The sequence below is a fragment of the Manacus candei genome, unplaced genomic scaffold (assembly GCF_025592945.1).
Source record: "Manacus candei isolate 608988 ecotype Guabito, Panama unplaced genomic scaffold, ASM2559294v1 h1tg000015l, whole genome shotgun sequence".
Lineage (NCBI taxonomy): Eukaryota > Metazoa > Chordata > Aves > Passeriformes > Pipridae > Manacus > Manacus candei.
In genome coordinates this window covers 1051181-1069555 of record NW_026138063.1, presented here as the reverse complement: position 1 = coordinate 1069555, position 18375 = coordinate 1051181, and the positions used below count along the sequence as shown (strand labels likewise).

The 18375-nt window shown below is 47.2% G+C and overlaps 1 protein-coding gene across 11 annotated transcripts in view; it reads left to right on the top strand.

The window, feature by feature from the left end:
• The window catches only part of PLCH1 (phospholipase C eta 1), a 91027-nt gene that overhangs the window by 47430 nt on the left and 25222 nt on the right, over nucleotides 1–18375 (top strand). For 4 of the 11 annotated variants that reach the window (XM_051781975.1, XM_051781973.1, XM_051781976.1 and 1 more), the window contains 14 exons: nucleotides 480–641; nucleotides 2443–2514; nucleotides 5036–5130; nucleotides 5795–5892; nucleotides 6370–6549; nucleotides 6642–6749; nucleotides 7026–7150; nucleotides 7575–7659; nucleotides 8187–8333; nucleotides 8728–8807; nucleotides 10105–10164; nucleotides 10620–10980; nucleotides 13564–15634; nucleotides 18167–18248. In XM_051781975.1, coding sequence (XP_051637935.1) covers nucleotides 480–641; nucleotides 2443–2514; nucleotides 5036–5130; nucleotides 5795–5892; nucleotides 6370–6549; nucleotides 6642–6749; nucleotides 7026–7150; nucleotides 7575–7659; nucleotides 8187–8333; nucleotides 8728–8807; nucleotides 10105–10164; nucleotides 10620–10980; nucleotides 13564–15634; nucleotides 18167–18182 — 3660 coding nt within the window. In that variant the 3' untranslated portion in view covers nucleotides 18183–18248. Of the gene's footprint in view, nucleotides 1–479; nucleotides 642–2442; nucleotides 2515–5035; nucleotides 5131–5794; nucleotides 5893–6369; nucleotides 6550–6641; nucleotides 6750–7025; nucleotides 7151–7574; nucleotides 7660–8186; nucleotides 8334–8727; nucleotides 8808–10104; nucleotides 10165–10619; nucleotides 10981–13232; nucleotides 13262–13563; nucleotides 15635–18166; nucleotides 18255–18375 lie in introns of those variants that run through there. The other 7 variants (XM_051781978.1, XM_051781979.1, XM_051781980.1 and 4 more) reach the window with 6 other exon arrangements.

The following is an 18375-nucleotide window of genomic DNA, read 5'->3' as shown; positions in this document are numbered from 1 at the left end:
TAAGTGCCTTATATAAGAGAGTGGTTTGAGTCTGTATAGTCTGAGTGTTGTTAACAGGAATTCCTTCCTTACCTTATTGTTTGGAGCAGGAACCTAATGATTAGTTTGCCTGATATGTTGAAGGAAGTGTGTAAGTGCATTACCTGAGAATTCCTGCTCTTCTGAAAGAGAAGATCAGGCTTGTGAAACTTGTGAAACCAAGAGTGGCTCAGGGCCGGGTCCCGGGGTGGTCTGGGGAGGACTGTACTTTGGGGGGCAGTGTAAGCTGTGTCAGGAGGGCTGGAGAGGAAAGGAAAAGGGAAATGGCACTAAAAGCCACCAGCAGAAAAGGCAGGGTTATGCAGGAAGCCTTTTCTTGCACAGAGAGAGGAAGTGTTGGGAGCACCGTGAGACCGAAGCACGTGTGACGCTCCCTCGGGCTGTCCCACTGTGAGGGGCAGAACCATCCACTTTAACTGGGTTCCTTGTATGCCTTTCAGAGTAATGGTGCAACTGAGCACCAGGTGGAATCTTTCATAAGGACAAAACTGGAATCTCTGTTAAAAGAATCCCAAATCAGGGACAAGGAAGATCCTGACAGCTTCACTGTGAGGGCCCTGCTGAAGGCGACGCACCAGAGTCTCAACGTTAACCTGAAGCAGGTACGTGGGGCTCCCCTTCACCTCCTCTGCTCAACATTAGACAGTGCCATATGTTGCACACTATTGCAGATGAGAAAGCTGGAAACTTAGGAACAGCTTCTGAGGGCTGGTTTGATCCAAAATGAAACCTTGGAACTATTTCAGGAAAATATCTAAGGAGAGAATTCATCTGGTTCAATGTGGAGAGTATGTTGGTTCAGTGTGTTCTAATCTGGTTTATTCCTTGCAAAACTTGGAACACACTAATTCAGTAAGTACTGATATTGCAGGTGTGTGTCAAGCAGTTTGGTTTGTGCCTGGGTTACTGGGGAAAGATCCCTTTTCTGTCACCTTAGTCCTGTCACGATGGACCGCAGTGACTGCAAGCACTTCTGCCTGTAACACTGGTGACTGTTTTCTACAGCACTAAACCACAGGACTGTGCTTTTCCTGCCCTGAGCAAGGTTCTGGTTTTTTATAACTGATTTTTCAGAGTGCTCTACATAAGAATGGTACATTTCTTTGCACTTTTGACATCCAACTAGTCTTGTAAAACAGTAAAATGCATCAGAATTTTGAGTATATCAAGAGTTACTACCTTGAGTCCGTGGTGACCACACTTTCACCTTACCCATCCCTGGATGCAAATCCCAGTGATGTTAATGCAGAGTTTTCTGGGGAGATGTGCCTGCTCTGACCAGTGGAGTCGTAAAGGTCGAGTACATGTAACTCTGCTTTTTCCACTCTGGGGCCTTAAGTATTTCCTGCCAATCTCTCTCCAAAGCTGGACCTGTGAGACTCCCCTGAACCCAGGCTTGGGTAAACATCATGCTGGTTTGGTGACTCTGTAACTTGTTGGCTGGCTGTGTGTGCTGGTGGTGTGAGGCTCTGTTCTGGTAGTTCCTGTGTGATTGATGAATCAGAAGGGGATCCGTTGGGATATTTTCCGTTGGGATTTTTTACTGGTCATTTTCCTTTACTTCATTACTGATCTGCCTTTCATTTCCCCAAAGATTTGCTATTAAAAAAATAAAATTCTGCTGAAGTTTCTTTCTCCGTCTTACAGAGAATTCCAGCCTGAGCTGGAACAAATCTGTGAGCGGAGCCGCAGGGGTTATCAACTCTCCTGGACCCGAATGAACCCTGCAGTGCCCAGACTGCTCTGATAGCCAGAAGTGAATCCAGCTCAGCACTGAACAGGGGATAGCTGGAGCTCATAGAACTTGTGAAATGCTGGGGGAATATTCTTCAGCTTTGTTTTGCTCTTCAGAAGATGAAGGGCTGTGTTTTCTGACAGAAAAAGCGAGATGCTGCCAGGAGTTATCCAGCTGATGTCTGGGGGCATGGCTGGGAATGTGAAACTCAGACTCCAGGCTGCCTGTGAAAAGTCCATTCTTATCTGTTGAGAGATTATTTCCCCCCCCTTTTCCTTTGTGGCTGTTTTCAAGAGCACTCAAACGTGGTTTGTTGTTGCTCGCCTGGTTTTGCTGGACTGCTTTTTCTACCTGGGTTGTTGTTGTCTTGAGTGTTAACATGAATATTTTATTCTTTACTGTTAGAGGAATCTAAGCCATCAAGTACATAAAGAAATTAGAAAGGTCCTGCAATGAGATTTTGGGTTTCAATTTGTGTTCACAGATCAGACTTTAACTCCCTTTTATTCTCTCACGTGCAATCACTGTACTCCTCTAATAGTGAATGAGGCTGACATAGGAAAAACTTGTATTATATTGAAATGATGCCTTTTAGAGACTGGAGCAGATTCCTTAAGAGATTTCTGAAGGTATTTAGTTACACTTTTTATTGCACTTTCTCTGCACAGAACCTGGACACAAAAGAGGGTGGAAAAAAGTCTCACGGTCGATCATTAATGGGCAACTTCGGTAAACACAAGGTGAGTAAAGTGAGAGGCTCTGTGTGCTGTGCTGGGCCTGGGGCATTCCAGAGACCCTGGGAATGTTTTACTGTTTGAGAAGAGGTGGGTCTGGGGGCAGTAAGGGAAACCTGTGTGATTACACTTAGGGTCTTCACCTCTGTTCAGGGGCATATGAACTGCCAGCAGGATGGAGAACCTTTAAAAAGAATAAAAAGAATCTTGTGTGACTAAAAGATCATCTTTACTAGTGAGGTGGAGTTGCTGATTTTCTGATTGAAATTGCAGCAGCAGAAGAGCAACACAGACTAATGTCTTGGCATATTCTTGTTTTCCACACAGCTGACAATGCCTGGCTCACTCAGGGCCCAGCTTTGCCTGTCCCACCCTGGGCAGTGCCACCCAGGATGTGCTGGCACTGTCTGTGCCTGCTCAGGGGGCTGCTGTGACCAAGTGCTGCCTCTGGGCTCCTGCTCTGCACAAACGTGTTATTGCTGATCTCCTCCTGGCTTTGCTTATCCCATTTGTGTTTGTGGAGCTGCCAGCTCACACTCCCTGCTCCGCTGCCCTTCGCTGGGGCAGGAGCTGGTGGAGTCCAGATGAGTGGGAGGTCTCATTTTACAGCTGGGCAGAGCAGCCATCAAAAGGGACGGTGCTCCCATGTGTCCTCCCATTCCCATGTCCTGTCATCCACCTCCCCTATTCCCACATTCCCACAGTGCCTCAAGGCCTGGATTTATATCCTCAATGTGAACTGATCCAGCTGAAAGCTTCCTTCCTCCTGGAGTCAATCAGCAGATAGAAAGTCAGTAAATGAGCAGAGGGGCATGTGGCAGGTCTGCAGCCCCCTCTGCCCCCAGCTTACCAGATGTTCCTGGTCCATGCCATCCATGGTGAGAGCTGCACCAAGCAGGGAACACGCTCTGGGACTGAGAATCTGAGCAGTGGTTTAGGAAAAACAACAATTAAGAAATGTTTCATAGAACTTAATCGGCCACCAGTCTATCTGCTCTGAAGGCAGCTAGGAGCCATCAAAAAATACCTAAGCAGGCAGTCTCAGGGCTCATATTTACCCTGCAGTTCCAAGCTCCCATCAGTTTAAGGTGCTCAGATGCCCTTCAGCACCTTTGGCTCAGTGCACGTTACTCAGGGGGTGTGGAGGTCTGGAAGTACCTGTTGTGCCTGATAGTGGACACTTCACATCACCCCCTGTGCTCCCTGCTGGCCAGACAAGTGTGTGGAATGGGATGTCACAGGCAAAAGTCAACCACTGAAATCTGCTGGTTATGCTGAGGGCTGGAAAGTATGTCAATAATTTAATTACTTCAACTAGTTATCCTAATGGATACAGCATGGTAGAAAGCCCATTCATTTCATCTCTGCTGAAAGAATAAGGATAGATATAGATATTTTTTTTTTTTTTAAATAGTGATTGTATTGTAGACTGAGGCAACAAGGACCTCCAGTGCCTTTCCAGCTGAAGGGGAAGACAGGTTCCTATTGATATTTTTGCAGATACAGAATTATCCACCCAGCAATATCGACATGTCGTGTTTTCAGGCAGCTCTTGTGCCAAGTGGATAAACTCTTTAAATTGCCAGTGGAGGGACAAAGACACTAAAACTGGAAATTTGTGAAAGTTAACTGCAGGGAACACCCTCAGTGCAGGCCTTCGGATTCCAAAACTGAACCATGCAAATGATTTCCATTGTAATCAACTTTATGTCAGCACTAAACACAGCAAACTAAATTATATTCAGTATTGGGGTATCACAACAGGAGGAAAGAAATCTGTGCTCAGTGAGCCATATGAGTAAAAGGATAAGGAGCTCTCAGTTATATTGTTAATTACCTCATGATGAAAAGGGAATTAAATTACTCTCACAAGAAGCTGTGGTTACTGTTACCAGAACTATAACGTTGTTGAAATTGGAAACTATTAAATCCTAGGTGCTTATGAAAAAAATGGCGATTTTTAGGTTTTAATCTTTTTATCAAAGCTGTTTTCTTTACTGCACAACTGTAACAATATAGAATAACTTCAGTGTTTGTATGTGGCTGAAAAGGGAGCGGAAAGATGATGTTTGAAAATTCTGCCCCATCCATTAGGATTGCAGCAGGAGCAGTGCCCAGGGTCCTGGAGCAGGGGAGCACCCTTGTGCTGGTACCAGGAGGGAGTGGAGAGGGAGCATAGCACACAGTGGGTTGGGACAGGCTGAGCACTGGCACAAATAATTTCCTTAGGCCTGGCTCTGCTCACCAGCAGCTAAACCTGCTCCATGGCTGCAGGGCTGGATCCTGGCTGTGGGAGGGAGGGAGATCAGGGCACGGGTGCTCTGTGCTGGCTTTCCTTCATGGAACCCTTGGACTAGCAGCAGGGCTTCTGCTGTCAGAGCCCCTGGGTCACTCGGTGTCTGGGCAGGACACTGGTCCTGAGCTGCAGCCCTGCAGCTCCCCCGCCTCCCTGAGCTCAACCACAGCAATGAGGATTTCTGGAGCCACCCCAGGGACTGACCCAGCCCTGCTTGACTCTTCCCCACAGAAAGCTGCCAAGGCAGCAGCCAAACACCCCAGTGCATCAGATGAGGACGAGAGCCAGCAGAACCCTCCTGGGAGGGAACCAGGGCATCCCCACAGGTGAGCTGGGAATCCCCACAGTTGTGCAGCTCAGGTGAAGCCAGAGGCTTGTTCGCTGCCATCCACAATTCCATGGCATTGCCTCGGTGAAGTCTGTGCCCAAGATTACACGTATGACACGTATGTCACATATGACACAGCTGGGGGGTGTTTTGATTGCGTTGGTTGTCACAGATTGCAAACAGCAATTACCCTTAAAGTGAAGTGTGGCTGCAACACTGTGCTGATGGAAAGGTGCCAAGCCCCATTTTGCCTGCTGTGAACAGTGCTCAGAGCAAACAGTGCAGGTTCAATTGGGTGCATCCCAGCCTAGGCAACTGCACTGCATGGGAGAGTGTAAAGGAAAAGCAATCAGAACAGTGCCACTGAGAATGCATTTGCTGTCATGGAAATGCTCCTTGGTTTTGTCTGGGAGAGCCATGGTGCAGCTATTTCATGATGTTTTAAATGAAAATTTTGTCTGTAGTGAGACTGTGGAGGTGCAGGGGAACATCATCCCAGAGCCCTCTCTGAGGAGGTTTGCTGCACACAGCTCCCTGCTCACACTTGGTTGTTTCCTTACTGATGAAAAGAACAGAAAGGGAAATTGAAGAGAACAGAAAGGGGGATTGAAATATGCCTTAAATACTGAAATCTGCTGTTTTTCTGTACGTGCTCCCCTCAGACTGGCCCGCCGGAGGAAGACGGTGAAGCTGTGCCGGGCTCTGTCTGACCTCGTGGTTTACACCAACTCTGTGGCTGCCCAGGACATCGTGGATGATGGTACAGGGGCTGCACAGGGCCTGTACAAACCTTGGTCACCTGGGAGAGGGAAAGGGCTGAGTGCTGCTGTTAGTGGGTCACAGGGACTAGAGCAGAACCAGAGCCCAGCTGGGCACTCCTTCCCCAGCAGTGAATCCTTTGGTCACACTGCCAGCAGTAGATTTCTCTGTAGATTCTCCAGAGTGGTCATGTCTGGAGTTCTGCAGGAGAAAAGGCCCCAGCAATCAGCTGAAGCTCTTGTTTGGTTTGGCTTTCAAGTGTGAAAACTTGAGGGTAGAACATAAGACCCTCCTGGAAGGGGAAGCTGGTGCCCTTCAGTTACACAAGGTGCATGATTTGGGTAACACAGGACAATCTATCCTTGTAACTCTGGAGTAAACCTCACGTTTCCCTGGATTAACACCAGTGTAGTGAGGTCTGTGCTCAGCCCCACATGGGATTGCTGTGTTACCTGTTTGTTGTCTGACCATGACACAGGGTCCACAGGGAATGTGCTGTCGTTCAGTGAGACCAGAGCCCACCAGGCCGTGCAGCAGAAAGCTGAGCAGTTCATGCTTTACAACCAGAAGCAGCTGAGCAGGGTCTATCCCTCAGCCTACAGGATCGACTCCAGCAACTTCAACCCCATCCCTTACTGGAACGTTGGGTGCCAGCTGGGTACGTGTGCCAGGAAAACCTTGCTTCCCGTTTCTTGTGCATGTACTGAGGAATATTATCCTGATCAATGACACCTGACTTTTCTCCTTCAGTGGCCCTGAACTACCAGTCTGAGGGACGTGTGATGCAGTTAAATGAAGCAAAATTCAGGGTAAATGGCAACTGTGGTTATGTCCTCAAACCTCAGCAGATGTGCAAAGGTAATGTCCTGCCGTATAGTTATTACTGTAACTGTCAGGCCTTTCACAGAGTGTCTTCACAGTGATGTTTGGAAGGCATAAGAAAGGAAAGCAAAACCAAAAATAGAATCTTTCATGTTTCCATGCATTCATAGAAGAGAGTTTCAAAATTAATGGCAGCTGCCCCATACTCTGTTTGTTACTTCTGACTGAACTCTGGCTCTGTATGTGCATCTTGGGGTGATACTTATTCTGTGGATCTCTTTCCTTACCCTTCTCATTCTTCCCATCTTTTAGGCACATTCAACCCCTACTCTGCTGATCCACTTCCTGCCAGTCCTAAAAAGCAACTTATTCTGAAAATCATCAGTGGACAGCAGCTCCCCAAGCCTCCTGACTCGATGTTAGGGGACCGAGGAGAGGTGAGAGACTGATCACGAGAGCTCCTGCAGTGACAGGGCAGCACATGGCCCAAAAACTTTCTCCTTATTTAAATACACCTGTAAATTTCAGATATTATCAAGCTTTTGGTCACTAGATACTACATTTTCCCCCAGTCTGTATCCTACACATGTTGCTTAAGAACCAGTTTTTTTGTATTAAGGGTGACTTTACTGGTCTGCAAATCAGTCATAGATGGCCATAGCTCTGGAGACTACAAACCATACATCAGCTTGGACTTCATGAAACCATTTCCCATGATAGTGCTGCCAGAAAATTTGTGTCAATTGAAGAGTTTTGAATTCTCATGTGAATTTAAATCAACTCTTTGCATGAATTTGTTAAAAGTTGACCTTCACCTGTATCATTAGCTTGCTTTTAAAATATTTTGTTTTTAACAAATAGATAATAGATCCCTTTGTTGAGGTGGAAATCATTGGGTTACCTGTTGACTGCTGTAAAGATCAGACCAGGGTGGTGGACGACAATGGTAAGATAATCTAAGTGATTTCTTCTTCTTAGAGTAAAATATAAAGTAATTATAAATGATACAGAGTCTGTTATTACTTTCTAAATGACAAAGCTTCTTATCTGGGGAAATCAAATGATTATGTTTTAACAAATTAATTCTGCTTTATAGATAGAATTTCTGGTGTGGGGAGACAGCCAAGCTAGAGCTGAAGGGAAGGGCTCTTCACCTCATTGTCGTTCTCCTGGATTGTTCTTAAATCTCCTCTATGCAGAAGTTCAAATATCTATCTGTACATCTCAGTTCTGCAGGACAACACCTTGCTGTGATATCCCTGCTCAGGCAGAACCATTTTATTTTTAAAGCAGTCCAAGAGACAAATCTCACATTTAATGACTGACATGATGGAGATCAAGAGTGCCCAGATCTAGATGAGCAAAGAGTAATTCGTGTTGCAGCTTCTTTCCTCTTGCTGTTCATCGTGAAAATTGAGGATATCACTTGCTCTGGACTGGTTTCCCAAGCTCTGTGTGCTGTTTGTTTCACAGGGTTCAATCCTGTGTGGGAGGAAACTCTCACCTTTACCATCCACATGCCCGAAATAGCCTTGGTGCGATTCCTCGTCTGGGACCACGATCCCATCGGGAGGGACTTCGTGGGGCAGAGAACTGTGGCCTTCAGCAGCCTTGTGCCTGGTGAGTCCCACTGCTTCTCCTTGAGCTGGGAATCCAGCTGAGGAACAAACAGCTTGGACCTAAAGATGGGGTTACCAGCATGAGGTGATATATGCTCGTATCTCTGTGAATTCTCGGACAACTCTCCTGTTATCTTAGGGTGGGTTATTCACCAACACTTGAAGGAGTTTGGTCATCTGTGCTTTTGGAAATTACTACTGGTGTCTTTTATAACTTTGATGCAATTTGTACTGGGGTTTTGGAGAAACCTGTGGGAACATAAGGAGTTTACTGAAGGTGGCTTACGGTACATACATCCCTTCTACAGACAGTCATTGCCAGGTGTGCACAGAATGCAAACTGCTGGTTCTTTGGGGTTATTTGTGTGCAAACATTTCTGTTTCTGTTTCACCAGGCTATCGCCACGTGTATTTAGAAGGACTGACAGAAGCATCCATATTTGTTCATATAATCATTAATGAGACCTATGGAAAGGTGGGTATAGCTGGAAATGTACATCTTCCCTCTGCTAAAAATGGTTTTAAATACAGCACAGAACCTCACAGGATCTGTGTTGGAGGGCTCAGGAGGCAGAAGGATGAGGCTCAGAGTGGTGGGGGATCCTTGCAGGAGATCAGCAGGGAACCCACAACATACTACTCTTAGTGCTCACATACTTAGATGTTCTTGCTGTCAGCACCTACTAATTAGCATGTCTGCATACAGGAAGCACATTTCTTGAGTGTGTTGAACTGATTTTGTTTTAGAAGTAAATCTTGAGAACTGTAATTGCACCAGAACATGGTCTTTGACAAGCTATTTTTAGCAGCCAATTTAATTAATTTAAATTAACCTAATTTAATTTTAGGTTTCAGTGCATACATTTTGCTTTTCTGCTAATTTTGAACCATTTTTAAAATGAAAGTAAATTACTGTGGTTTTTGCCTGCATTTTGCTTCTGCTGCCTTTCTGAGCTGTTTACAGGCAGTCATTGGAGATAAACAGCACAAAGGAACTATGGCTATGTTCAGCAGGGTGCTGAAGTAAAACAGCACTTTTCCAGTGATTTAGGAAGCAAAGATGAACAGGGAAAAAAGCACAACCAAAAAACTGACCTTTATGAAGAGTGTATGTTGCAGAGATTGGCCCTCAGTCTTTGTCCCTTCTGAGAGAGGATGCAAAGAATGTCATGACAAACAGGTTGTGCAGCACCTAAGGAAAGCTCAGAGGAACAGAGATTAAAAAAAATACCATTAAGACCCAGGGCTGAGATTTGGTGTATTCCAGATCCTCACTGAAATCCATACCTTTATCCTCCCTGATCCCATTAGACCAGTGAACAGGATCACAGCTTGGATACATCTGCAGTGTATACCCAGATGTGTGCATGTCTGAGGGCATCTGTGAAACCACATCCAACTCTGGTGATGGTTTGGCTGCTGCTCTTGGCTGATGTGCTCTTCAAAGGAGAAATATGTTCAATAAAACCAGTAGAGAGCAGCTGCAGAGGGAAGGCAAGAGAAGGAGGGGGGAGACTCACTGGGATTTGATCTCTATCACTTAGTCTGCTCATCTAATGCTTGCCTGGGTGATGGGCAATGATATTATTGTTTCTAGTAAGCTGAATGCATGTTTGCATCCATGTGAGTGAGGAGATCTGGCCAAGTTTCCGGGAGACACTTACGTTAGACTAATAGTTTTTTAAATGCTTTGCTGTGTATTAACCTTATTTGCTTGTGTAGCAGTCTTGAGAACATGAGCCAAATGGATTTGCATTTTTTTTGCCTTTCAGTGGAGCCCTTTAATCCTCAACCCCAGTTACACAATATTGCACTTTCTAGGAGCCACCAAGGTAGAGCTCACAAGCATGTCCTTTGCACTTTGGGCGCAGCTTTTCAGTGCTTCCCAGTCGCATGATCTGCAGCTGCCAAACTTGCATCATTCTCCATCCAGGCTCTGGGACATCTGGGTATTGCTTTGGCGAAGGCCATGCCTAGAAAACTCCCTGTTAGTGTGCAGCCTGTCACTGCAGACACTTCTCACAGCCTTGGAGCAAACCTCTGCTCTGACTGTGGCAGGCTGCCATCCTAATGAGGAGAAACACAGACATGCATGAATCCGTGGAGACCTGAGCTGAGAGCTCCTCGCTCAGAGTGGTTGTGAGTGGCTTGGTGTGGATTTTTGCTTTGCTGAGTTCTGATCTTTGTCTCCATCGTTCACAAACGCTCTGGAAGCAGCTCTTTCCCTCGTACTCATCCTAACTGAGTCTAAGCTCAGCCCAAACCGTGGCTCTCCTTGTCCTTTCAGAGCAAGCAGCTGATAGGGCTGCGGGGGCTGTTCAACAAGAACCCCAAGCAGGGCTGTGCCGAGGCCGGCGGGAACTACGTGCGCAAGAGATCCCTGGGCGAGCGGCTGCTGCGGCGCACGGCCAGCGCGCCCGCCAAGGGCAGGAAGAAGAGCAAGATGGGCTTCCTGGAGGCTGCTGAGATGAGGGACAGTGCATCTGAACCCACAGACCTGAAGGACAAGGAAGGGGTCGTTCGGCGCCCGAAGCGGAGTCTGCAGGCGCGTCCTGCTTCCATGCCCGTGGACAAGTACCTGCTGGTGGGACTGCCCTGCCCGCCTGAGGACGCTGCCCAGGATGCCACGGGGAAGGAAAACACCTCTGGTAAGATGCTTCCAAAAGTACTTCTGATACAGTGAGTTGAAATAGCCTGTTGAAAAGATTAGCCTCTGTGCGAGTAGTTTTATTCAGCTCAAACCAGAGTTACTGCACAGAGTTACATGGGCTGAAGTGGGTAGGATTTTATCAGCTCCTTAAATAAGTGGCACCCTGGAAAGCTGTCTGCCCTGCAAACTGGGCAGATGAATTACAGTAATTCCTGGAAGTGCTCTTATAAGGACACTTGCCAAATTTCTGTGTAATTTAAGAACCAACCTTCCATTGCACTTTATCAGTTCCTGGTTTCCTGCTCTCCATTTACTTGTGGAGACAGAGCTGCTGGCGGGGGGGGGTTCCTCTCCCTGTTTCTCAGGAGGAAGAGCTGCATGCAACATATGTTTTTGGTGATAGTGTCCCTAAAGACTTTCAAACAGATGTAAAAGGGGTAAAAGTAGGTCAAACTTTGTATCCAACAGGCTTGATATTTGGCTCTTACCCTAGGTCACTGACTGATCAATTTATATGGCAAATATGTGTTAGGATAAAATCTGGGTCTTATGTAATTGATACACAATACAATTTCACTCTGAAAATAGCTGTAAAACACACAGTTTTCTCAGTGTGTTCAGCAGTAATAGTCTGGTTTGAAATCTAGGATAGACCCTGGTTTTGAAATCCAGTTATTCCCATGACTGCAGCAAAGTTAGTGTGTTGGACCTGCCTGATATTTGATTTGCTGGAAAACTTAAATAGTCTAGGGAGCTTTGAGTACAATGGCTTTGATTCATTAGACCTGCTGTCTCCACCCTGAGCTGGTCCCTCGTCTGGGGTGTCAGTACTGCTTTTTGGGGCTGGTTTTGGTTTATTTGGGAAGAGCGTGTGCGCTTCCAGAGGCTGTCCCCAGATCCTCAGATTTGGGCTGGCCCCAGCTTTGAGGGATAGTCCCAGGGGATAGGTGGAGCAGCACAGCCAGCACCACTGTCTCTCTGCCCTGGTGAGAGGCAGAGAGCACCCTGAGAGCCTCTCTTGGCCAGGGGGTGACAGAAATGCTGCTCTACTCCAAATCATTTCAGCTGCAGAGCAGCCACTTCCAGCAGCTGCAGGAGCCACTGCAATATAACTACCTGGCCCTGACAGGACGTGGTGATCAGCCACCTTTGTGCTGCTGGCCCCACATTAGTGGCTTTGAAGGAGCAGCTAATCTGCACAGCACTTGTAAAAGAAGCTCCTCAGGAGGAACAGTGAGCAAAGTCAACCCAGGGCTTTCTCTACCACCGTGAGAAGAAACTGTAGGCAGGAAAAAGGATGTTCTAGTACAGGCAGATAACTCTGAAATGCTGTGGTTTAAATTGAAAGATCCTCTAGGTAAGCCTGTGAAGATGATACAGCTCAACCATTCCTTGCAACAGATGCAATAATTTCTTAGGCATCTCTTCCTAAAGGTGCTCCAGACAAAGACACAAGAAACACTAGAGGCCTGTCACAGGGGATGAATCCTGCCCCTTCTAACTGTGAGAGAGATGGATCCTGTCCTTTAGAGTCTGCAAAAGGCTTGCTCCTTAACCCTGTTGAAGAGGCTGTCTCACAGAGACCTGTCCTGCTAAAATGCTGGGGCTGAGCATATCTCTACTGCTCCACTGAAATTGTGCCAAGAGGACAGTGTGCTATCCATTTCCTCCTACATTCTTTGTAGAAAAAGTAAATCTACAAATCAAAGAAATGTGCATCTCTTCAATCCTAGTCTGGGAGCACTGGAAAGCTTGGGAAGTTTTCAGATTTTGGAGATGGGCATTTAATGCCATGTTCACTAGAAGCAGTTCCTACTCCATTGAGGGGGCTCAGTCACTGTCAGTGGATGATTCTCCGCTTGCTGCTTCCAAGGGTACCCGATGTCTAGCAAACATTAAACCCAGCATATACTAAACCAAGCTTCTCCTATAGTCCCTGCTTAATTAAATCTCCAAAGCAGTGAGTCATGGAGCTGAGATTTGGCACATAAAGATGAGTAAGAGGATTTGGTGGAGAAAACATCTAATGTGTGTTTTTTAAGGAATTCAACCCCTTGCTCTTGTGAATGCAGCATGCTGGTGGAATATCAAAATGAAATCCTTAAACTGTAACACTTTGCAATAACCACATGCCTGGAGTCCATCTACTTGATGCTTTTTACTCAGCTTGAAGCATGCATCTTGTTTCCAAGTGTTGTGTGTTTTAACAGAGCTGTTTTGTTCTGTCTTTATTGCCACGCTTCTTTGTAGTACAAATCTGACTAGGAACACAGCTGAAGGTAATGCCACGTGCAAGCCATGCTATGGTACCTCATTAACATTACTTACAACGAATATTACATCACCTGCCTGATGTAATAGACATTTTCCAGGAAGTTTCAATGAAGTGCCTGCAGTTGTATTTTTCCATTTGTTCATATCACTCAGATAATTTGTACTAAACCTGCACAACTCCATGATTAAGTTCTGTCACAACTGTACCTAATTTTGCGTGCTCCATTTGTCTGTCTGAGGACAAAAGAGTTGTTGATAGACAGAACAGAGTCTTGTATGCAACTAATATGTTTCTTCTTCAATTTAGCCAACAGTGATGACAATACAAATGAGAAGGAAACAAACTTGAAAGAATCTGTTTTTCCCTGTTCGGAGCAAACGGCAAATACTTCAAATTTGGGATCTCAATGCAAGAAGGAGAATGACCAGAAGGATTCTACAGCTGACTCTTTGCTACCACCTCCTCAGGAGCAACCTGAACACTTAGTTTTTGCAAGTGGTGCAACTGAAACAAATCACCTCTTGGACTGTCAGGAAAATAATCTTTCTGGTGAAACTGTCCCACCAATGCAGGACTCTGAGCTTTGCACAGGAAAACCACAAGACAAAAACTGTGTGGACAATAAAGAGGAAGATGACACAAAGGGATCTGATGAGGGGAAAGTCACTCTGGTGGGGGCTTCTTTTTCTCAAAAAGCAGATATGGAGAATCACAAATCTGACCTCAAGAAAAGCACTGCAGCACCTCTTTCTTTGACTGACATTCCTTCTCCCCCTGGCTCTGACAGCCCTGACTTGCACTCCACGCTGGCCCTGCAGGACAGTGACATTTCTCGCCTCATAGATGAGGTTTCTCTGGCTACTGAGAGCGAGCTGGACAGCACTGTGTCTGCTCTCATCGGGCAGGTGGATGTCACAGGGGACCAAACACACCTCACCGCCGTCTCAAGCCACGGCAGCAGCAGCCAGACCTTTGGTGTGGTGGCTGCACACCCACAGGGCTTTACTGTGGGTCTAAGCAGCCCCTGTAAGCACAACTTCCCTCCCACAAAATCCACCAAATCCCCTTTATTCTCCACTCCGAATACCACCACGTTCTCCAGCCCAGAGACCGCAGAGTATTCCATGTACACAACTATCCAGGGGGCAACTCCAGCTTCTGAATGTAAGACCCACAGGCAATTAGTTTCCATGAAAAAATTAAATAGTCTAGAAAGTAACTTGCCTGGCTCTCCATGTTCTTCACCTCTTTCTTTGCTAAATGCAAATCCTGAAAGAAATTGTGGAACAAAATCTGGACTGAGCTGGGAAGGCCCTGAGTCTGCCGGTTCTTTTGCTTCCAATAACCTCATCTTTGAGGAGGCCCTGTTTGACCCTGTCCCTGGTCAGAACTCGGACAGCAGCAGCCTCGTGGAAGTCGATGGGGACTCCCATGATCTCCTGGTAACTGCCTGCGAGTACAAAAGGGAGGACATGAGCCAGCTGGCTTCTCCTTTGAGACTGAGGCAGAAGCAGGACACTGGGCACGGTGGTGAGAGGACCTCTGGGACCAGCATGACTGTTGGGCTCTGTGCTGCTGCCCACGCCTGCTCGGGCACCCTCAGGACTGCAGGGATCCAGCTCCCTTTTCCCACATGTGCAAATGCCGGGGGTTCGTGTGCCCATCGCTCCCATGAGCAGCCCAGTGTAACGTGTGAGGGGTCCCAGCTCAGGGCAGCCCCCTCGCTGCTCCCGAGCGCTCTGCCTTTCCCCCCTCACCCGGCCATCCAGCAGAGCAGCCCCTGCAAGTCCAAGAGTCTGGGAGACCTGACATCGGAGGACATCTCCTGCAACTTCGAGAGTAAGTACCAGTACATCAGCAGGAGCTTCGTCTCCTCGGGCATGCGGGACAAGAAGCTGGCTGCCATGAGGGGCCTGCGGCCGCGCTCGGCCGACGCCCTGACGGAGCAGCTGCGCAAGCTGCTGTGCCCGGAGCAGGAGGAGCCCCGGCACTGCCCCGGGCAGCCGGAGCACGACTGCCCCCGGGCCCTGGTCAGGAAACTGTCCTCGCGGAGCCAGAGCCGCGTGCGGAACATCGCCAGCCGTGCCCGGGAGAGGCAGGAGGCCGGCAGGCACAAACCCCCCGGCACGGGCGCCGTGGCCGGGGTGGTGCTGAGGAACAGGCCCTCGGCGTCCCCACACGTGGCCAACAGGCACTCCACGGGCTCCTACATCGCCAGGTACCTCGGCAGCTTCCCCGGGGAACCCGTGGAGGGCCGGGGCGTCCCCGAGGGCTCGTGCTCGGCCCTGCACCTCGGCTGCACAGACCGGTTCTACCAGCACGACTCCGTGGAGCCCAGCCCCGAGGACCAGCCCGAGATCTACTTCCTGCTCAGGCTGTAGCTTGGAGCCATGTACATCCTCGGAGTTTACAAACTGCTTCACTGAAATGAAGGATTTGTAGCGAGAAACTCTGTTTGGAGGGTTTAAATTATTTAGAGATGCAATTTCACACTGGTGATTGGGCCACGATTTAACGTGCCCTTTCCTGTCGGAGCTGATGTAAATAGAACCACGTTCCATCCTGAGGGATGCGCTGCTTTGATCCCTGAGCGATGAGGTCTGGGGGCTGTGCATGCAGGGAGTGTTTGTAGCATTCTGTGTCTGTGATGCTGACACCTGACACTGCAGCGAGTGCAATGGCATTGTGTCCCTCCTGTCCTGTCCTCCTGGCTGGAAAACACTTCTGGTGATCCCTTTTGGCCTTTTGTGCAGATCCTACGGAGCGCTGTGGTGTCAGGAACGGGGCATGGCCTTGGGCTGGGTACAGGGCTGGGGCTCGGCCCTTCATCAGCATCCCTCGTTCCTGCCTGCTGTTGTTGACTGTACATGTTTTCATGTATGGACTGTGATTGCACAGCAAATGATTTGTAGAACTAGGGTTTGTCCAAATCTGTGAGTCTTGTGGAGATTTGTCTTCTGCCTGCTCTGTGGAGTATGACAACAGTTGTCTTCCTCTTTGCTCACCGTGTTGAATGCTGGCTTTGGGACAGAGTGGAATGTGGAAGTAATTCTGCATTAATGAATGAAAACACTTAATTTCTGCGTATTTTATGTATTTTTGCTGTTGGGTGTGTGTGTAGCTTTGGTGCAGTAGCCGATCCATTTCCTGTATATTTGTAATTTTATTGCTAAATTGTCGATGGTCAGGGGGATGTTTAAAGCTGACGTGGGAGAGGGACTATTTCGACTGCTCACCTTTTTCTGTGAAGGCTGAAAATGAATGAGGTGAAGGAATCTCAGACACCTGAAGCTTCCCTGTAGGGAACAACATAGCTTTATTTTGGTTTTAAGATATTCTTTGCCTTTGCTGTAAGTTTTTCTGATATGTAAAAGATGTACCTTTTACCTCTTTCTTTTGTAATGCAGAGTATTATTATTCTTGAAAACGTCATTAAAATAGATTTTTAAGCACTTGTTTACATGTTTTCTGAAGCTGTAGCAAGAAGATTTATGCTTTAACTAGCAGTAGTTAGTGACTGCAGACATCTGTCTGGGCAGGAACTTGCAGTAGGATTTCAGAAAGGGAAGAATTCAGTTATTTCACGTGACGGTTCCTAGCTGGAGATTGACAGCTGAGCTCTCACCTCCTTTCTGGATCAGAAGCCTCATTTGAGCAGGTCTGACTGTTCCATTCAGGGTCTCGCACAGGCTGTTTTATCACCTGGGAGAGAGCAGTGGATCTTCTTAAATAACAAGCATTTTTCCATGGAGGAACAGAACCAGATACTTGATGAAGCCCTTAAGCTTTGAACCTGCGTTTCTCCCTCAGTACCTGTGGTGCAGTTTGGAAGGTGTGACTGAAGCCTTGGAGAAGTGCCTTGTAAATAAACAAAGGATAAGATTTCCATCACAGGAGATGAAAAAACTTGAAGGTTGTTACTAGTTTTAATTGGAATTAATTTAGAAACGTTGTATGGTGCTTGCAGGAGGTCAGAATAGATTAGTGTGGTGGTGTTTTATCACTTAATCTCTTACAGTGTCCCCTTAATTCCGGAAGTTACTCCAGATGGGGACAGTTCTTTGTGTGACAGTGGAATTTGGCTGATGAAACAGGGCAGGTTTCTGTAGTGCAGCCTCAAGCCAAAGGCAGGTCAGGCTCAGTGGTTTTTCCTGCCTCACTGGACTTAGCTGGATTTTTTTTTTTTTATCCCTGTCTCACTGAAACTCAGACTCCATTTGGTTTGCACATGATTGTTTTGGTGGTGTAGCACTGGGATGTGCCAAGACCTTCTCCCCTGTGGGAGCTCTGAGCCCAGAGGAACTCGAGTCAGAGGATTCAGGGTGTTCAAAGGTCTTGTGGTGACCCCTCACAGGTGAGAAGGCAGAGGGTGCTGGTGTCAGCTGCCACTGATCTCCTGAGGGCACTCTGGGGGCCTGGGCATGGAGAACTGGTGAGGAAGACACTTTTTGTATCTGCAAAGGTGGTGATACAACAGAAGTTTTCAGTCTGCAGAACTTGAATTTCAGTATGTGTTTAGTAATGAATTTGGACCTTAAATATGTGTCTTAGCACCTGAGGAATGCAGGAGATCCCAGGTGTGGTGGACAGGAGCACAGGAATCCCTGTCTGAGCAGCCCTCTGCATAGGGCAGCTGGGGGAGGAGGGGGGTGTTCTGAAGACTGGAAGCAAACGTGGAGTATAGAATGTTTGAACTGGAGAGGGGTCCAAGCCCATCAGAGACATTGTCTCTTGCTTCTCTATCCACAGTTATAAAAGAACAAAGATTAGCTGTAAACATCAAGCACTACTCAATGGTATTATTTTGTACCTATAATAGGTAGGGATTAAATTTAGTATTTTCTATTAAAGCAAGTGCCCTGGGTCTCTACACAATAATCATCTGACCATCTCCCTCTTAATTTGCTAGAAATGGAGAGCACTGACCCTCTGAAAGGAAGAACCTGAGGCCCAGAGGAGCTGAGTCCGTGCTGCCCTGGCAGAATAGGCAGGTGAAGGTTCGTGGGGCTGTTCCTGTGCCTGCTGTTAAATATGTGCTTCAGGTCTTCACACAGTTAGGAATTGTTCAGGCAAAGATGCTTGAAACCTCAAAATTTCAGTTTCTTTTCCAGATGAGAG